This window comes from Drosophila nasuta, chromosome X (assembly GCF_023558535.2).
Source record: "Drosophila nasuta strain 15112-1781.00 chromosome X, ASM2355853v1, whole genome shotgun sequence".
Lineage (NCBI taxonomy): Eukaryota > Metazoa > Arthropoda > Insecta > Diptera > Drosophilidae > Drosophila > Drosophila nasuta.
In genome coordinates, this window is record NC_083459.1 from 32,730,026 (window position 1) to 32,747,733 (window position 17,708).

Here is a 17,708-nt window from a genome sequence, read left to right on the forward strand (position 1 = left end):
TCGAATCGGAAACCCCGTTAGTCAATCAAAGTACAAGTTCACGCGCTTGCTAAAGGTTAGCACAATATCTTACAACTACATTGGTAGCAAACAAAATTATATATGAAAAAACACATTAAAACCAAAAAATGAGAAGATACGTAGTTAGTTCATATACAACAACAAAGCTCTGTCTGTCATGAGCTCGCTTTTATGCAAACTCTCCTCCCTCCCACGCTCATAATCTCTGTCTCTCTCTCTGTCTATCTTTCACTCACTCGCTTTCTTTCTCTTACTCTTACTCTCTCTCTCTCATACTCTGTGTATATCTATATTTCTCTCTGTTTACAAATATTTCAGTCAGGCTCAGCCTATCGCCAAAGTCTTCACTGGCTTTTGAAAAGTACTTCAATCTGTCTCTCTCTCTCTCTCTCTCTCTCTCTCTCTGTCTTTCTCTCACCCCACTCTATATATATATATTTATATATATAAACGAAAATAATCTATCTATCCGTTGATTTAGTCTCCTTACATACTCTTACGTAGAGAACATGCGTTCATCGAGCCATTTTAGTTCGATATCGGTAATGTAAAAAGTGTTTATATAATTAGTTAAAATGAATTCAACAAACACTTTGATACAGCGGCAAACACATCTAGTAAAAGTTTCGCTCACGCTCTTGCTTCTGTTCAATCTTCCTCTTTCTCTTACACTCTCTCTCTCTCAACATATCCATAAACACACACACACTCTATCTGCCTCTGTCTCTGTCTCTCTTTCATCTAATATACATGAATACGTACTCGTATGTATTATATACTTTGCTTGCTCACGCGCTACATACATCTCGCTCCTGCTTTAGCATTATAGACTACTCTTTCATGTATAAAGAACATAATAACTCGTATTGGATCTGTAAAGTATCTCACAAAAGGAAGTCTCTTCACACTTCTTACGCACTTTCTACATAGAACCTTCCTCTACTAGCTATATATATTTTACATCACCGATCGGTATACGATCTTCAGATCTTATATGCTTATACCAATATAGTATATAGTCAAATATATACATATAACTATGTAGTTTGAGCCTCGATTCTGCTGGCACCAAATCTGTCGCTCATTTCATGGTTAACCTAGCTACATACTACGTACTTATAAGAATTGTACAAGTCTATCTGCTCAGTCCCTATATATATATTAATCCCTATACAACCTTATTCTCTCTCACTCTCTCTCTCTCTCTCCTATATTAGTAATATTCATTATTACCGATCCTTTACACACATCTTTACACATATTAACAACGACAAAATGCTCCCTTCGGTCAACTTTTAGCTCAATTTACATGCTTATATACAACAACATTACATACTCAACACTCTCACTCATTGCTACATTGATACTACAGTAGTTTCTTGTGAAGCACAAATCAAAGAAACGCTAAATCTAGAGAGCATTTCCGTTTTACTCGCATATGATGAGTATGTACATATGTATATTTGATTCTCTCTCACTAACCATTTGTAAAACATCATACATATGCATACATGCATCGTACATACATTCATCCGTACATAGACATACATACATTTACATATATGCACAACAAAGTACACAGTATCTAAAACATACCAAACAGCAAGTGCGACTTGCTCCCCGAATCTAGCTTAAGAATTTGCCTGTTAATTAACTATCCTCTGTAGGCCCAGGCGACAGCCGGAATAAAACTCTCTCTCTATAATTTCCACTATCTCACACACACTCTCTCTCTCTATGCCTTTTAGAATGTTTAAATGCAAAATAGCAGCAGTGTATTCTTTATACTGTCTAATGTACTGTATGAAATGCTGTATACCGTATAAATACTGTATACTGTACAATGTACTGTATCAAATACTGTATACTGTAAAATATGGTATATGCTGTATAATATATTATATACTGTATAATATACTGCATACTGTATAATACACTAAGTATATTATACAGTATTATAATATACTATACACCATATAATATATATGTATACCATAATATACTATACTATATACTGTATAATCTATAACTACTATAATCCCCGTCTATACACACACACTTACTCGTACTCGTATTTCGCTAGTTTCTGTACGTTTTATCGTTGCTGTCTGCGCGTTGTTACCCAAACTTGGGCTCTTACTCTCCATCTCCTTTAACACACCCGTCCAATGTCTACTGCGTTCTACTGCGTTGATATCTTTTCAACTGCGTGTTTCAGTACTTTCGTTGTTTTTCTCCTCTCCTCTCCACTCAACCAACCAACAACCATCGCCTAAATGCTCCTGCTTTGAGTCAACTGTACAAATAAGTCTACTATACTACTTGAATAATAATTGTAATAATAGTAATAATAAACGATAAGAATACTCTAACTATTTAAAATGACTATAACTAAAACAAACAGCAAAACTCTTATAAACGATGAAAGTCTATATAACAAACTATTTAAGTGCTTGTATACTTCATTTTTCCTTTTTGGTAAGTTTGCGTCATTGAACTAAGATAACTGATAATAATACTCTCATAAATAAACACCATCAATATTCAATCTAGTTTCATGGCCAATCCCATGCAAAGCTGCTTAGCTAGCAGTATCTACAGAATATTTCCAGACTCTCACTCTACCTCTCTCTCTCTCTCTCTCTCTCTTTCTCTCGCATATATTAAGTACAAGAACTAAGTCTATTTTGTTGTCATTCAATCCACAACAGCTGATGGTTTTCAGTTCCATTTAGTTACAATCTATATTATATATATAAATATTCATTTTTCATTTTTCACATTTTCATTTCATTTAAATAACTAAACTCGATGCGAGATGTGAAATACACAATATATAAATAACGTTCATTGCTTTACTTTTGATACCTTGCTATTTGCTTTTGCTTAAGAAGGACTTTTGCTACCTCCTACCATCATTTGCCTTTCGTAGTTCGTAGTTATACTTATATTACGTATACGCATGTGCACGATGCATTCCATTCTGTACATAAGCATGCCTTACACTTTTGGGTATGGTAATTAATATAAGAATGAACAATTTAGAGTATTAACTATTAAGACTTCTATTGCTTCCTCCTTCTTAGAATAGAACAATTCCTACCTTTAACTGTCAACTACCCAACACCAAGAAATACTGCATCATAACATAAAAGAAACGCATGCGAGATCTTAATCTGCACCTCGGTTAGCTTTTCATTTTCATTATAGTCTTCATTTTCATGATTTGGTTGAAAGCTGCAGCTTGTACTACTATTTGACCAACATTGAACAACATACTATATATATGTATAACTTTGTAATGTACGTATACATATTCCTTCCTAGTCAAAAATGCATATTCATTTATCTAACTCTTAACTCACTTATTCAAAGATATGCTAAAGAAAAGAAAAGAACATGAAGAATTTGCAAAATGTTGAACATTTTCTTAAGCATATGTTTGAAAGAAACCTCGTTCAAAACTTCAACTTTCGGTTTTCAGTATGTCAAACAAGTCTGAGCTGATACGTAATCACTTATTTAATTCTCTATAAATAGCAAAACTATATATATATATATAACGCTTTACCTACTTTCTGCTAGCAACCAATCAAACAATTGAACATAGGAGATAAACTCGTAAAATATAAAAGAAAATTATTATATTTTGAACATTTTCCTATCCCAAATGAAAAAAAAAACAAAATCAATCTCGTATTTTCTCCTTTTAACTTTGCACTTTTAGTTTCATTTTCTCAACAAACAACCGCAAAAAAGCAGAAAAAATAATATTCGCTTCAAAAAAAAAAAAAAGAAGAACTCTATATATTAAATACACACTATTTCTCGAATTAAGACCTGAATCCAAACGTTTTGACTAATGAAAATCATTTCTCCCCCTCCTCCTTATAAAGGACCGCTCAAAATAATACGATCCGCAGCTACCTCGCCAACCAGTTCTACCTCATCGCCGCCGTCACCGCCGACAGCGTTGCCCTCGCCGACCAACTCGCTGAATGGAAGCTTGGCTGCTGCCGTCTACAACCTGCACACGTCACCTCCTCGTCCCGGGAGCGTGGGCAGCACCGGGGCAAGCAATCTCTGCTCGGCCGCCAATGGCGGAGGCATCAACAGCAGCAACAACAACAACGCAAGTAATGCCAACAACAACAGTGGAAAAATGCAGACATCGATTGCCTCGGGATCGCCGCAGTCGCAGTCGGGGAATAGCATACCCGGAGTCGGAGTCGGAGTTGGGGTCGGAGTTGTGCCTGTGCCACAGCTGCCGCTGCGCATGCCACCGCCCACAAGTGGCGGGATCAACGAGCCACAGGAATGCCCCTACTGCCGACGCACCTTCTCCTGCTACTACTCACTCAAGCGACACTTCCAGGACAAGCACGAGCAGTCCGACACGCTGTACGTGTGCGAGTTCTGCCATCGCAGATACCGCACCAAGAACTCGCTGACAACGCACAAGAGTCTGCAGCATCGCGGATCGAGCGGCATGCTGAAGCGTCTGCTCAAGACCTCAGCCATCAAGCACGGCCTGGTGGGTCACCATGCCCATCCGCATCACCATCCGCTCTCGCACTCACGCACCAGCCTCTTCGACTTTACCAGCGAGCTGGGTCAGCCGCCACCGGGCATACAATAGGATCTACGTTGGAATGCAATTTTTTAGAGAATATCATCTTTTTGGCAAATGCCGTAGAAACCAGCTACAAATACTTTGCCCATATATATATGTTTTTTTTTTTCGCCATTGTGTAAGGTCCATAGTCCGGTCTCTCACAATTAGTTATTAGACACAATCTATATATATATATATTAATTTTTTTTTTTTTGTTTGATTTACGGCTTAAATTGTATGTTTAAATTAATGATGCGCTGCTCTCCATCTACTTAGTAGTTGAAGTAGTCGAAGATATCGCTGCTTCATGTGCAATACCTCAAGAAAATTTCATTTCTTTACAAGCGCATGCAATAATATTGTGTAAATAAGCTGGATAAGCATGCCTCGTAACAATTACAATTACAATTACAAAAAACTCTGCGTAGTTTCAATTATATATATATATACCATATATTTTGCAAAAAACACTTATTAGAATTAGTTCTTTACGTTAACCATTAAGAATAACGACAACAACAAAAAGGGAAGAGAGTGAAGGACTAAAGCCAACAGCTAACAGCTGGGCCAGCAAACCTCTTGGGCGTCAACAAAAAATATTGTAAAGCAGGCGAGATCGAGTGTGATCGAGATCGAGATCGATAACGAAGTGAAGCGAAGCGAACAATTTGCAGTATATAATCGGCACATATCAAGGCGTATACGCAGTATTCTCTTAACAAAGTTTAGAGGAATCAAATTGAACCATACGAAAAAACATCAAATCAGAGAAAGTCTCTCGAACACACTCTGTACTCGGAAATGCTAAAGAATGAACAGTTTTAATTGCGCCCAAAGCTAGCCTATCATTTGCATTGGACAATTTCTCGTTGTTTTTTTTATTTAGCTTTTATTTAGTTATATCTTTGTTCTTAGGTTCCACACAATTCTCTAAAAGGTCATATTCCAAAAAAAAAAAAAACAAAAAGAAAAGAAAATATAAAACCAAGAACAAGCATATGGCGTCAAGCTGCATATAAATGCATTTTTTTTTTAAATAAACATATTTGAACATAGTTTTAAGGACAAAAAAGTAAATGTATTAAACCTAAATTAATCTACCACTAACACAGGAATGTTATAAATATAAACACGGAAACGGAAGTAGAGAGAAAATGATGCAACAAACAAACACAAAGTAAAACGTTATCAGGGATATAAATATCAAGTATGTAGTATTAAGTCTTTTTTTTTACACACATCTACATTTAAGGCAAATAATCAGAAATTGAATAACATTTTTTTGTGAACACGTACGTGCATATTTACATACATATATGTACATACTTACATACACAAATATTGAAAGAAAGAAAGAAAAAGAAAGCAAAGCAAAGCAAAGGCATATGTTTGTACTATATGACAGAAGCATCAAATAATACATATGTGATTTATATAAGCCGCAGACAGTTTTACAACATAACAACAACTGCAATTGAAACTGACTCTGAAAGTTAATATGAACATGAAAAACTAAAGCTAAAAAATCGAAACGAAAAGAAAAGAAAAGAAAAGAAAAACGCAACAAACAAAAACCGCAAAGTAACTCAGTGATTTTCTACCAGTGAAGTACAAATATTCAGAAATTAAAATAAACACAAAGAATAATACAAATAATGCAACGTAAATTATAACGAAAAAAGTAAAGAAAACAAAACAAAATTATGAAAAATAGTTTATTTAAAATTGTAAAGCAAAGCCAACAAAAGCAACTAACAGCTGGGCGAAGTTTTTGTTTGATCGGCCGAAAAAATAACTTTGCGCAAAGGGTAAATGATGAATTTAAATCATAGTCTTGATTTGATAAACCTCATATACCATATACCATATACCATATACCTTATATCTATATATAATGTATGTACATATAAGTTTAATAAAAACGTAAATGAGAATAACACAACACACAAAACAAAACAAAAGGTGTAACAAGATTTTACATTTTACAACATACATACTAGTACATATGTATGTTCTAGTACATATATTTTACAAAAACACAAACGGACAAAAAAAGAAGCAAGGAAAGCTATGAAAAAAAGGCAAGTAGCCAGATAACAAACAAAAAACACACACACACACAAACAAAATACAAAAAAAACTCAAGAACTGCCTCATGCAAAATACAAAAGAAAAAAATGCAAAAATGTAATGTAATGTCCAATTGTTATTTAAAAACATATCCGTAAAATGTCTCAGGAATTACTAACTTAAAAAAAAGCAAATTAGAAAACGAAAAAATTCTGTAAGTTCAAACATAAAAGTAGTGCGATAGTTCATCTTATGTGTATGCATACTTTGTATTTTAAATCAAAAAGAAAAAAACACAAACTAACATGCTATTTTACAACACAAAAATGTATTTAAAGCATAAAGCGGATACTCGAACTTGTACTCGAACTTGTGCTCGAACTTGTACTCGAACTTGTACTCGAACTTGTACTCGAACTTGTCCATAACAGACACACATGCATACCTATACATTTTTGTATGGCTATGCGGTCTTCGTTTTATAGCAATCCAATAAAAATAATTGCGTTCGATTTGCTGTTAATATACAAAAATATGTTAATTATTCAGCCAAAAAACGAAAATATACCAGAGCACTTTAATCTGTCCGACAATATACAATTCATTATGTAAAATGCAATTCGCAACTGTCTCAGAGATCCAAAACCTGTGCAATGTATGAGTCAAAGAGTCTGCTAAAGTCAACCAACTAAATCTTTCATATATTTTACTCAATGCAAAATTGGTTTGCACCAACACAAAGCTGCATTTAAAGAATATTCCATCCATATTGATACCCGAGAAGTATCGATAGAAAAGATCCATGCAGACTCAATCATATGTTGCACACAAATAAAAATCTATATAGTTATATTACAACGCAATTAATCTGTGTTGAGCCTTAGACTATCGTGTTCACATGGCAAATTGCACAACAATATTCTACCTCTGGTGTGAGCGGTTTTATAATTTTAATTAATTTATTATAAAATTTTGAAAAGCAACCATTAATCTTCATATATATGAACATATATCTCTCTGCCTCTATATCTCTGAACTTATTGCTTAAATCAATTTTGAATTATTTTCAAGCATTTTTTTTTAATTTCGTGCATTATAACTTTATTTATTTTTAAATTTTCATTCATATCCCATTTTGCTTAACAAAAAAAAAAAGAATCGAAAAATAATGCAAATGAAGAAGAAAAAAAAAACAAACTGTGATCTACAAAAAAGTGAACATTTTTTGTTTTCTTTGTACAAAATTATATTTTTTGGATATTTTATTTAATTTATATATTTACTATGCAAAATTTTTGTTTAGGTACTTTTAATAACTGTGAATGCAAAGAAACCAACTTTTGTATTATTTTTTGTGAATTTTTTCTGTTTACCTATGTATACCTAAATATACATGAATAAATTGTTTATATTTAATTAAATTTATTCAAAATTATACTGTTTGGAATATGTTAAAATAAAGTATTCTTAAAAAAAAGAAAACACACCCATAGTTGTTTTAAATATAACAAATTTGCTAATCCGATCTTCCCATCTTTGAATATACTATAATTAATATTATTTCATCGCAATAGACTTGACCGCTCAATACCTAAAAACAGACATGCCAAGTTCAAGCATTTCTCACACTGATTGATTGATGATAAAACCTCAAATAAAAGAGAAACATATACAGAACATAAACCCGAAAAGAAATACAATATAAAACGGTTTATAAGTAACACACTTATGAAATGTTAATCATTTTACATAATATCTATGTAGCTGTTAGTTTAAACTTTATACTCGTATATATTTAAGTGTATGTATAAATGCATCAAGTACGAAAACAGATATGATGAATATACATTGTATGCGGATATAATTGCGCACATTTTACCCTTAGATTAAAAATACATATGTGCATATGTAATCATCGTATTTACATACATACATATTTATTCAAGGCATAGCCCCCATATCATAAGGGCTTAAGTTGGGGCCATAAATAAATACTGAATACACTTAGTCAACGATAACCTTTTCAACAAATACCACTCAACAATATACTTATATACTAAAAACTCATCTAATAAGCCAACGCCCAGAAGTACCAGAAGACACCAAAACTCTTTTGAAAGTTACTGAGGAAAGCCCCCGTTCTTAACATCTGTACATTTTCAATGTGTTATGAGAATATTTTTTTTTTCAATTCACCAAAAATCGCAAAATTAATGTTGAAAATGCAACGCATATCAAGCTCAAAAACAAAAAAAAAAAACAAAGAAAAGAAAAAGAGTTAATCTAACAGTAATAAGACAACATTTAGATAATTGAAAATTATTAGTCAAAATTATATATATTTATTATATACAAAAACAAAAAGAAAAAAAAAAGAAAAGAAACAAATAAATTTTAAACTGTGCTGTTCGATGATTTAAATTTAACTTTTCGGTATTTAAAAACAAAAATCTGTGATTACCTACAAAATTTAAATTAAACAAAATTTAATGTATAGCACAAAAATGTTTATACTTAATAGCTACAAAAGTAATACAAATTATAATCAAATCTGTCACGAACTCTTTTGGATTTTACTTAATAAATAATTTTAATGGCATAAGAAAATCGAAAAAACGAAAATTATATATGGACAGCATACCAAAATTATTCAGGTTGAATTACAAATGTATGTCTATAGACATATTGATATTTATTGATATGCTGTTAAATGTTAATATCATGCAGTTGCATTTTCCAAGACTTTGGCTTCATTAAAAATACACTTTTCTATAGCGAAACTGAGACATACCCCATGTATGTATTTTTAATAATCCTAACATTTCAGCGCATGTCCCGCAATATATTCTACTGCAGAAATAGTATTAAAACAAATCGATATATATGTATATGAATATATATGTATATAAATATATAGCATACACATATAATTTTTTTTAGATTTTACTAGGATAATTAAACTGTAATTTCGAACACTTTGAAAGTCCGAATTTATAGAAAAGAAATATATAACAAAAATGCATTACCAACAATTAGCAAATAAATTGCACACACATACTAACAAAACAAAAAGAAAGAAAGAATTTCGTATACATATATGCGTTTGTATACGTATGAACAAAATAATTTGTAATTTTTTTATTATCAATATATGTAATGAGAAAAAGAAAACGAATTGGAAAAGAAAACAAGGCATGACGCTCTCCCAAAAAGATATGGATCATGAAACGGTATGAATCTAACCGAAGTCGAAATCAAAACTGTGACGAATATGTACATATGTAAGTATGTAGTACTTACTACTACATGCAAATAAACTACGAACAGGCAGTTAAAATTGAAAAGTACGAATATGTTGTGTTGAACATAAAGAAGACCAGAAATTATGTATGTTGCAGTAATATTAATCACATTTGAATTATTGGAACAACAATGGATATACATAAAATATACATATACATAGGTATGTATATACATGTGTGCAAACTGCATGTATGTGTATATATATTCATCTATAATATTATTACAATTACATGTATACAAAGAAACACACAAATTATAAATAAAAGTTAAAAAAAATCTCAAAACATCACTCATGTCTTTTTGTCTTTAGAATGGTGGATCGGAAGCTAAATCTTTATTTTCAGTTTTCAGTGACTCCAATCATCTCGTCCTGTTATTTAATCTTTTTTCACCAGAAAAAATATATCGAGGGAAATAAGCCACATAAATAGCCAACACTAATCAGTCGAAATATTTAAAAACGATAAGTTGAAACGAAATACATTTATCGAATATATTTATCGAAATATATCGATAGCCATTGCATTGCCCACAAAAAGTCAGACGATATTTTTGCGTCGTTTTATCGAAATACATATATGAATGAATCTCAAAAGTATTTTCGCGCATGCTAAGAAGAAGACAAGTAAATACATTTTATAGCAAGCACCAATCCTACATCGATGGCTAATTAAATTAAATAAAATCTATTGTTTTTAGTATAAAATACTAGAGCTGTTTGTAGTATATTTCAGAAATGTTGCTATGGTCACACATTCATTCAAGAAACAAAAAGTCTAAGTCCACTCATAAGAATAGATCTCTTAACTTAAATAAGTGCATTTATTATATTATTTAACTGCAAAAATATAAGTGTAGCCATGTTTAAAAATATGAAAATACTGGAATATTGTCACAAACATTGTCAAGACATAAAGGCAATGGAAACATCGGACAGTTTATTTAATTTAAGACAAAATATTAAAACGGACGTACAAGAGCTTGATGAATATTTAGGCGGTGGTATCGCAATAGGCAGAGTTACTGAATTTGTTGGTTTGTCGGGAACCGGAAAAACGCAAATGTGGTAAGTAAAGAAAAACATATGTAGGTAAATATCAATTACTCATTACTGATCTCTGTATTAGTTTGCAGCTCAGCTTAAACGTTCAAATACCGAAACAATTTAGCGGCTTGGAAGGCAAAGCATTATATATAGACACTAGGGGGGATTTCAATCCCGCCAGACTGCAAGGTATGTCTATATTCAAATAAAAATATAGCATTTTAAAATAAACACAATGCATCAATGAAGAACTGGCAATAGATCTGGAGAAACGCTTTCTTCATAAAGCCCTAGGCTTTAAATCAAGCACCATGATGCAAAACGTATATTACCAAAATTGTCCCAGCAGTGCTGAGTTATTTGCTTGCATAGTCAACTTGAATAGATACCTGAACAGCAATCCCAGTGTAAGTATTGAAATATTCAATAAAACTTATCTCACTAACAATCCGTCTTTTAGATCAAACTAATCCTGGTTGATTCATTAGCTTTCTCAATACGGATGCTGGAAAACGTGAGGGATCGAACCAACCTACTCATGGAACTGCACGCTTTAATCCATCAGGTTCTCTGCCATCATAATGTGGCTGTGAGTAACTATTGTCTGTGTATAGGGCATCTTAATTGACATATTTAAAATTTTGTAGGTTGTGCTCACTAATGAACTGGGCTTCTATCGAAGCAGGCGAAAATGGAAACTGCGCAGCACTTTAGGTGAAAAGCACACGCATTTGATAAATGAGCGTATTTGGCTGACTGAAAATGGAAATTACGTTGGGAAAACACTAAAATTTCGAAAATTGGTTACTAGCATTAACGCCAATTGTGGATAATATATAACGATAACATTTATCATGTGCTTATTTAAAATTTCTTGGCGATTTTGTCATAGTGGAGGTGGTATCGCAATAGAAAAAGCACTGCCCAGCTATTTGTTTGGACCATTAATTCAAGAAGATACCTGAACAGCTATCCCAGCGTAAGTATTGATATTTATAGAATTCAATAAATCATTTAGCTTACCGGCAAGCCGTGTTTTAGATCAAGCTGATCCTGCTGGATTCGTTCGCTTTTTCAATACGGATGCTGGAAGACGCATGGGATCATGGGATCAGCCGCACGGTTTAATCCATGAGGATTAATGGTATGATCTGCCATTGAAATGTGGCTATGAGTAACTATTACATGTGGTCAGCGCGTTTTAATGTACATATTAAAAATTCTATGTTGTGGTCACTAATAAGCTGAGCTATCGAAGCTGGTGAAAATGGAGAATGCGCAGCCTCTTGGCCGAAAGACACGCATTTCATAAATGAGCGCATTTTGATGAATGGAAATTGATATTACGTAGGAAACACACTGAAATGCCGAAAATTGTTTGTCAGCAATAAAGCCAAGTGTGAATAATAAAATTAAACGATAATATTTACCATATGTATATAACATCGCTCATTTTACAGAAAATTTTCTGCCGCTCAATTTTTGCATTCTGCCGCGAAAAAGTTTTGTGTGGCTGTAAAAATAAAAGTTCAAAAATACCGAATACTTTTAGCATTTGTACTAACATTAACTGTCAACGTCGTCACACCGAGCGGTTAATAAAGAAAAAAATACATGTCTGGCAAAACAAGCAGGCTGACCAATGTTTAAACAAATACATAAATAAGTTAATAATATTTCTTATAGCCGTTTTTTCATTTTTTCATGCAGCAAACCGCCAAAAAAGTTGTGCAGCTACACAAATGCATTACAAAAATACTAAACTCAAATAGGTGAAAAGGAAACATGTTTGGCGAAACAAGCAGATTGAAAATTAAAATTACACAGACAAAAACACCAATGTTTAAACAAATACATAAATAACTTAATAATATTCCTCATAGCCGTTTGGAATTTTTTCATGCAGCAAGCCGCAAAAAAAGTGCAGCTACACAAATGCATTACAAAAATACCAAACCAAAATAGGTGAAAAGGAAAAATGTTTGGCGAAACAAGCAGATTGAAAATGAAAATTACACAGGCAAAAACACCAATGTTTAAGCAAATACATAAGTTAATAATATTCCTTATAGCCGTTTGGAATTTTTTCATGCAACAAGCCGCCAAAAAAGTGCAGCTACACAAGTGCATTACAAAAATACTAAACTCAAATAGGTGAAAAGGAAACATGTTTGGCGAAACAAGCAGATTGAATATGAAAATTACACAGGCAAAAACCCCAATGTTTAAACAAATACATAAATAAGTTAATAATAATCCATAAAGCCGTTTGGAATTTTTTCATGCAGTTGTGCAGCTAGACAAATGCACTACAAAAATACCAAACTAAAAATATATTTTACGGCGTTTGGTCTTTTAGACTATTATTGTAGCAGCCGCAACATGGTCACTCTGCATGGGGCGTACACTATTAGTCAATAAATGAAAAGAAAACAGTTTCACAAACAAATATTTATTAGTGCAATAAACGCAATATGGCTCAAGCAAAGCCAACGACACAACCAAAGTTCTTGCCCCGCATAGATGGCACATCTACGTCCACAAACACGCATGTTGCCATGGCCAGCGGCAATCCCTTCGAGTCAGAGGAGGAGCAGGAAATCTTTAGTAAACGGAGGTTGCCATTAAAAATGCCGAGCAACTACAGCGGCGACCTACAGCACTTGAACGTTTCCAACAACTGGCTCGTCTGCATGCTGTCGACGCCCCAAGGACGCTGCAATCTGCTACGAATATTTCTGCCGCGAGCTATTCCCCCAGGCGGTAAGTTGATTGTGTTGTTGCTGTTGCACTAAATCTAAATCTAATGTCAGTTTTTTGTTGTTTATAGAGACCGCGCTGGATAAGTATTTGGCTGGCTATAAGATAACAAACATCTTTCAGGACAATACGGGGCATCATCTGATCATTGTGCTGGTGCCCAAGCATCCAGGCGTCTCCTCTGATTTCCTCTACATCCAGTGCTCCGAAACACCAGAGAAGCAACAGCTAAAGGAGCGTCGCATTGAGAAGTTTAAAGACCATGAAATCACATCAGTGGCCTTCAATAGGTACCATGGCAAAGAGCTGACTACAGGCTCCATCTTGTTGGGCACGAGTCGAGGCCTCATCTTTGAGACGGAGCTGGGATCTGTCAACGATAGCACGCAGCGTAAGCAGCTCTACGATCTTGGTTTGGGCCTTAACAAGTACCCAATAAATGGGCTCGAGGTGCTGAAGGTGCCCAACAGCAATCGTTGGATAGTTGTGGCCGTCACACCCGATGCGATTTATTCATTTGAGGAGACACTGCGGCCAGAGGAGCGTTCGCTGCAGCCCATTTTCAGTAGCTATGTGAATGGTGAGCGGGAGCCGCAGTGCGAGAAACAAAAGACAGATCTCACCTACTCGATGCTTCGCTTCTTTGCTCCACCCAGTAGTCAATACCCAAAGCAATGGGCTTGGTTATGTGGCGCTGGTATCCGGATTGGAGAGGTAAGCGAGAATTCTTTGCATTTGCATTTACAGTTGTCGTTTGGCAGACAGTTAATCTGAATCTTGTGCATCCTACACAGCTGTCAATAGATGCGAGCAGCAATGCAACGCTACTGGGCGACACGCTAATCAACTTGGACTTTGTAAAAGTCAAGCACTTGTCCTACGAAGAGCGACGCACCATTGTGCCAAAGTCATTTGTGCTTACCGAGTATCATGCCGTGCTGCTCTACGCCGATCACATTAAGGCAGTCTGTCTGCTGAACCAGGAACTCGTCTACCACGAAGTCTTCGAAGAAGCACGCGTTGGAAAACTTATAAGCATCGAGAGGGACATGGGCACTGGTGCCATCTATGTGTACACGAATAAGATGACGTTTACGCTTAAGATATGCCGCGAAGAGCGGAACATATGGCGCATCTATCTGAACAAAGGGCAGTACGAATTGGCCACAGCGCATGCCGCCGAAGTGCCAGAGCATCTGCAGCTGGTCTTGATGCAGCGGGCGGAGGCAGCGTACAAGGAGGGAGCCTACGAGGCAGCTGCCAACTACTATGCTGAAACGGAAGAAACGTTCGAAACGGTGTGTCTCAAGTTCATGATCTTAGCAGACAAGCGTCCCATTATCAGTTACGTTAAGAAGCGTCTGTCACGCCTAACCATGAGCGATGATGGCGACAAGCAAGCTGATGCTCTAAAGGCATTGATCATTTGGCTAATTGATTTGTATCTCACACAAATCAATTTGCCAGGCAAGGAGAAGGCATGGCGCGACGATTGGCAGGCGGAGTACGACGAGTTTATGCGTGAGACGCCAGTCTTGGCCTGCACAAGTTTGCATCGCACTGCGGTGCAGCAGCTGATTGGGGAGCATGCAGACCCGCATAATTTGGCACAATTTGCCATCTCGATAAGCGACTACGAGGAGGTGATTGGACAACAACTAAAAGCCGAACGCTATGCCGAAGCACTGCAGACGCTAAGCAAGCAGAGCGATCTCTCGCTGTACTACAAGTATGCGCCCCAATTAATGGAACATCTGCCGAAGCAGACAATCGATGCCCTCATAGCACAAGGCTCCAAGCTGGATATTGACAAGGTGGTGCCCACGCTGATTGTGATTGATACCCAGGTGCAGCGCGACCAGGTAACACGCTATCTGGAATTTGCCGTCTACGATCTGAATACAACCAACGATGCCATACACAATTTCCTGCTGCATCTGTATGCCAAGCATCAGCCGAAGCTGTTAATGGACTACCTGGAGATTCAAGGTCGCGATGAGACATTAATCCACTACGACATTCACTTTGCGCTCAAGGTCTGCACAGATCTGGGTGTGAAGAAGGCATGTGTGTTCCTCCAGTGCTTGCTGTGCATGTGGACAACCGCAGTGGACTTGGCGCTAGAATTCGACATGGGTCTGGCAAAAGAAACAGCATCAAAGCCACAAGACAACGAGACACGACGCAAGCTATGGCTGCGAATTGGTAAATATTGCTAGTGCATGTGGAGTAGCTAAAGATACATTTGAAATTGTTTGTTATTGCAGCGTATCATGAAATTAAGGGCACCGACGATGTTAAGAAGGCCCTAAGTCTGCTCAAAGAATGTGATTTACTGCGAATTGAGGATCTCTTGCCATTCTTTTCCGACTTTGAGAAGATTGACAACTTCAAGGAGGCTATCTGTGATGCTCTAAGAGTAAGATACAGCACAATATAATATATAGAATATACAATTATTAAGGCTTTTACGAATTGCGAACAGGATTACAACCAGCGAATACAGGAGCTGCAAAGGGAAATGGCCGAATCGAAGGAACAGTCGACACGTGTGTGCAAAGAACTCGGGCAGTTGCGAGCCCACAGCATCACCATGAAGGCGCAGGATGCGTGTGATATATGTGATCGGATACTATTAGTTAAGCCATTCTTTGTCTTCATTTGCGGCCACAAGTTCCACAGCGACTGCCTGGAGAAGCAGGTTCTGCCGATATTAAGCAAGGAGCACAATCGTCGTCTCGGCATGCTAAAGCAGGAAATGGAGGCGCTTATGGCTCAAACAGTTACACAAGCTAATCATACACCGGAACAACAAAAGAAACGGTCCGATCTCAAAGCGGAAATCGAGGAGATATTGGCTGCCGATTGCCTTTATTGTGGCCTGTTGATTGAGACAATCGATCAGCCGTTAGTTGACGATTGGGATCAGGTGAATGTTGAGTGGGAATAGCAGAGAGCAAGTTCATATGTACATCTAGAGAGCATTTATTAATAAATCTGCATATTTATAGTGATCACAATATTGTTACTGCACTCCTGCTGACTTGTCTCCCAATCCATGTTGATCGAACATTTCTGGCACGGCACTTCTTCAGGTACTAATCGACGATCTGCATTCGCAGCTCGTTTGTGACAAATGACATGATTGTGTTAAGCACAGTCTGCTGAATCGTTGCGTTTTGTGCTATCAAGGGCAGCAGCATGACCACGTCAGTGGGATGAATGTCGGCGACAGCTTTGGACACGTGCTGCACCAGCTGTTCCCGCTGTCTATCCGTCAAATCGTTCAATATCACCTCTCCCAGCGGCCTGAATGTTCCTATTATGATAACACCACAAACAAAGGCAAAATGATTCATCATCAGATTAGACTGCATTGCATCAACATTAGAAATAACTGCACTCTACTCACCACTTGTCATCTTGTAAGCAGCGATTCCGCCAGCAGCGCCGCCAACTGCTAATCCAACGGGTCCCATCAAAAGGCCACCAGCAAAGCAGCAGGCAGCACAAATGGCGGTTCCTTTGCCCGACTGTTTGACGGCCACTTTGACGTTCTGTTCATCGGCCACAATGGCAATCGCCTCCATTAGCTCGCGGGTATCGATGGGCATTTTTTCGTGTTCACTTTGGTGTTTAAATAACGTATTTGCCTGCGGCGTATGAGGCGTTGTCACGTCAGGGTACAAAGCACATCTAATAATGTCTCAAGAATTTCAAGAAAGAGACCGACATATACGTCATAATGCGTTATAACTGTCTTCAGCTAACAACAAGATCTACATAAACAGAGTGACCGCAGCGCAGCTGACTAGCTTTGCAATATACCAAAAAGTATTTGCAGTTCAACAGATGCGGTCACCCTATTCAGAAGTATTTAGTACATTTCTGTGC

The 17,708-nt window shown here is 36.2% G+C and overlaps 3 protein-coding genes across 3 annotated transcripts; 2 read left to right on the top strand and 1 right to left on the bottom strand.

The window, feature by feature from the left end:
• The first annotated feature begins 10,639 nt into the window (after positions 1-10,639).
• Positions 10,640-11,890, top strand: LOC132795430 (uncharacterized). The gene is made up of 5 exons (XM_060806129.1): positions 10,640-11,075; positions 11,137-11,243; positions 11,304-11,461; positions 11,515-11,643; positions 11,702-11,890. Exons 1-5 carry the CDS (start codon positions 10,870-10,872, stop codon positions 11,885-11,887), a joined length of 786 nt encoding a protein of 261 aa, XP_060662112.1. The 5' UTR covers positions 10,640-10,869; the 3' UTR covers positions 11,888-11,890.
• A 1,447-nt stretch (positions 11,891-13,337) lies between these two features.
• LOC132795215 (vacuolar protein sorting-associated protein 18 homolog) lies at positions 13,338-16,828 on the top strand. Its single transcript, XM_060805805.1, has 5 exons — positions 13,338-13,817; positions 13,885-14,528; positions 14,609-16,019; positions 16,082-16,233; positions 16,300-16,828. Exons 1-5 carry the CDS (start codon positions 13,529-13,531, stop codon positions 16,762-16,764), a joined length of 2,961 nt encoding a protein of 986 aa, XP_060661788.1. The 5' UTR covers positions 13,338-13,528; the 3' UTR covers positions 16,765-16,828.
• On the bottom strand, positions 16,782-17,603 carry LOC132795217 (protein C19orf12 homolog). The gene is made up of 2 exons (XM_060805807.1): positions 17,227-17,603; positions 16,782-17,133 (listed from the first exon to the last, which is right to left on the bottom strand). Exons 1-2 carry the CDS (start codon positions 17,426-17,428, stop codon positions 16,913-16,915), a joined length of 423 nt encoding a protein of 140 aa, XP_060661790.1. The 5' UTR covers positions 17,429-17,603; the 3' UTR covers positions 16,782-16,912.
• Between the last annotated feature and the right edge of the window lie 105 nt (positions 17,604-17,708).

Bases quoted from the DNA above. Each gene is read 5' to 3' on its own strand.
- LOC132795217 (XM_060805807.1), bottom strand. From the start codon at position 17,428: ATGCCCATCGATACCCGCGAGCTAATGGAGGCGATTGCCATTGTGGCC. The intron at 17,134-17,226 runs GTGAGTAGAGTG...TTATCATAATAG, and splicing joins TGCTTACAAGATGACAAGTG to GAACATTCAGGCCGCTGGGA.
- LOC132795215 (XM_060805805.1), top strand. From the start codon at position 13,529: ATGGCTCAAGCAAAGCCAACGACACAACCAAAGTTCTTGCCCCGCATA. The intron at 16,020-16,081 runs GTAAATATTGCT...TTGTTATTGCAG, and splicing joins CAAGCTATGGCTGCGAATTG to CGTATCATGAAATTAAGGGC. The intron at 16,234-16,299 runs GTAAGATACAGC...AATTGCGAACAG, and splicing joins CTATCTGTGATGCTCTAAGA to GATTACAACCAGCGAATACA.
- LOC132795430 (XM_060806129.1), top strand. From the start codon at position 10,870: ATGTTTAAAAATATGAAAATACTGGAATATTGTCACAAACATTGTCAA. The intron at 11,076-11,136 runs GTAAGTAAAGAA...TCTCTGTATTAG, and splicing joins ACCGGAAAAACGCAAATGTG to TTTGCAGCTCAGCTTAAACG. The intron at 11,644-11,701 runs GTGAGTAACTAT...AAAATTTTGTAG, and splicing joins TCTGCCATCATAATGTGGCT to GTTGTGCTCACTAATGAACT.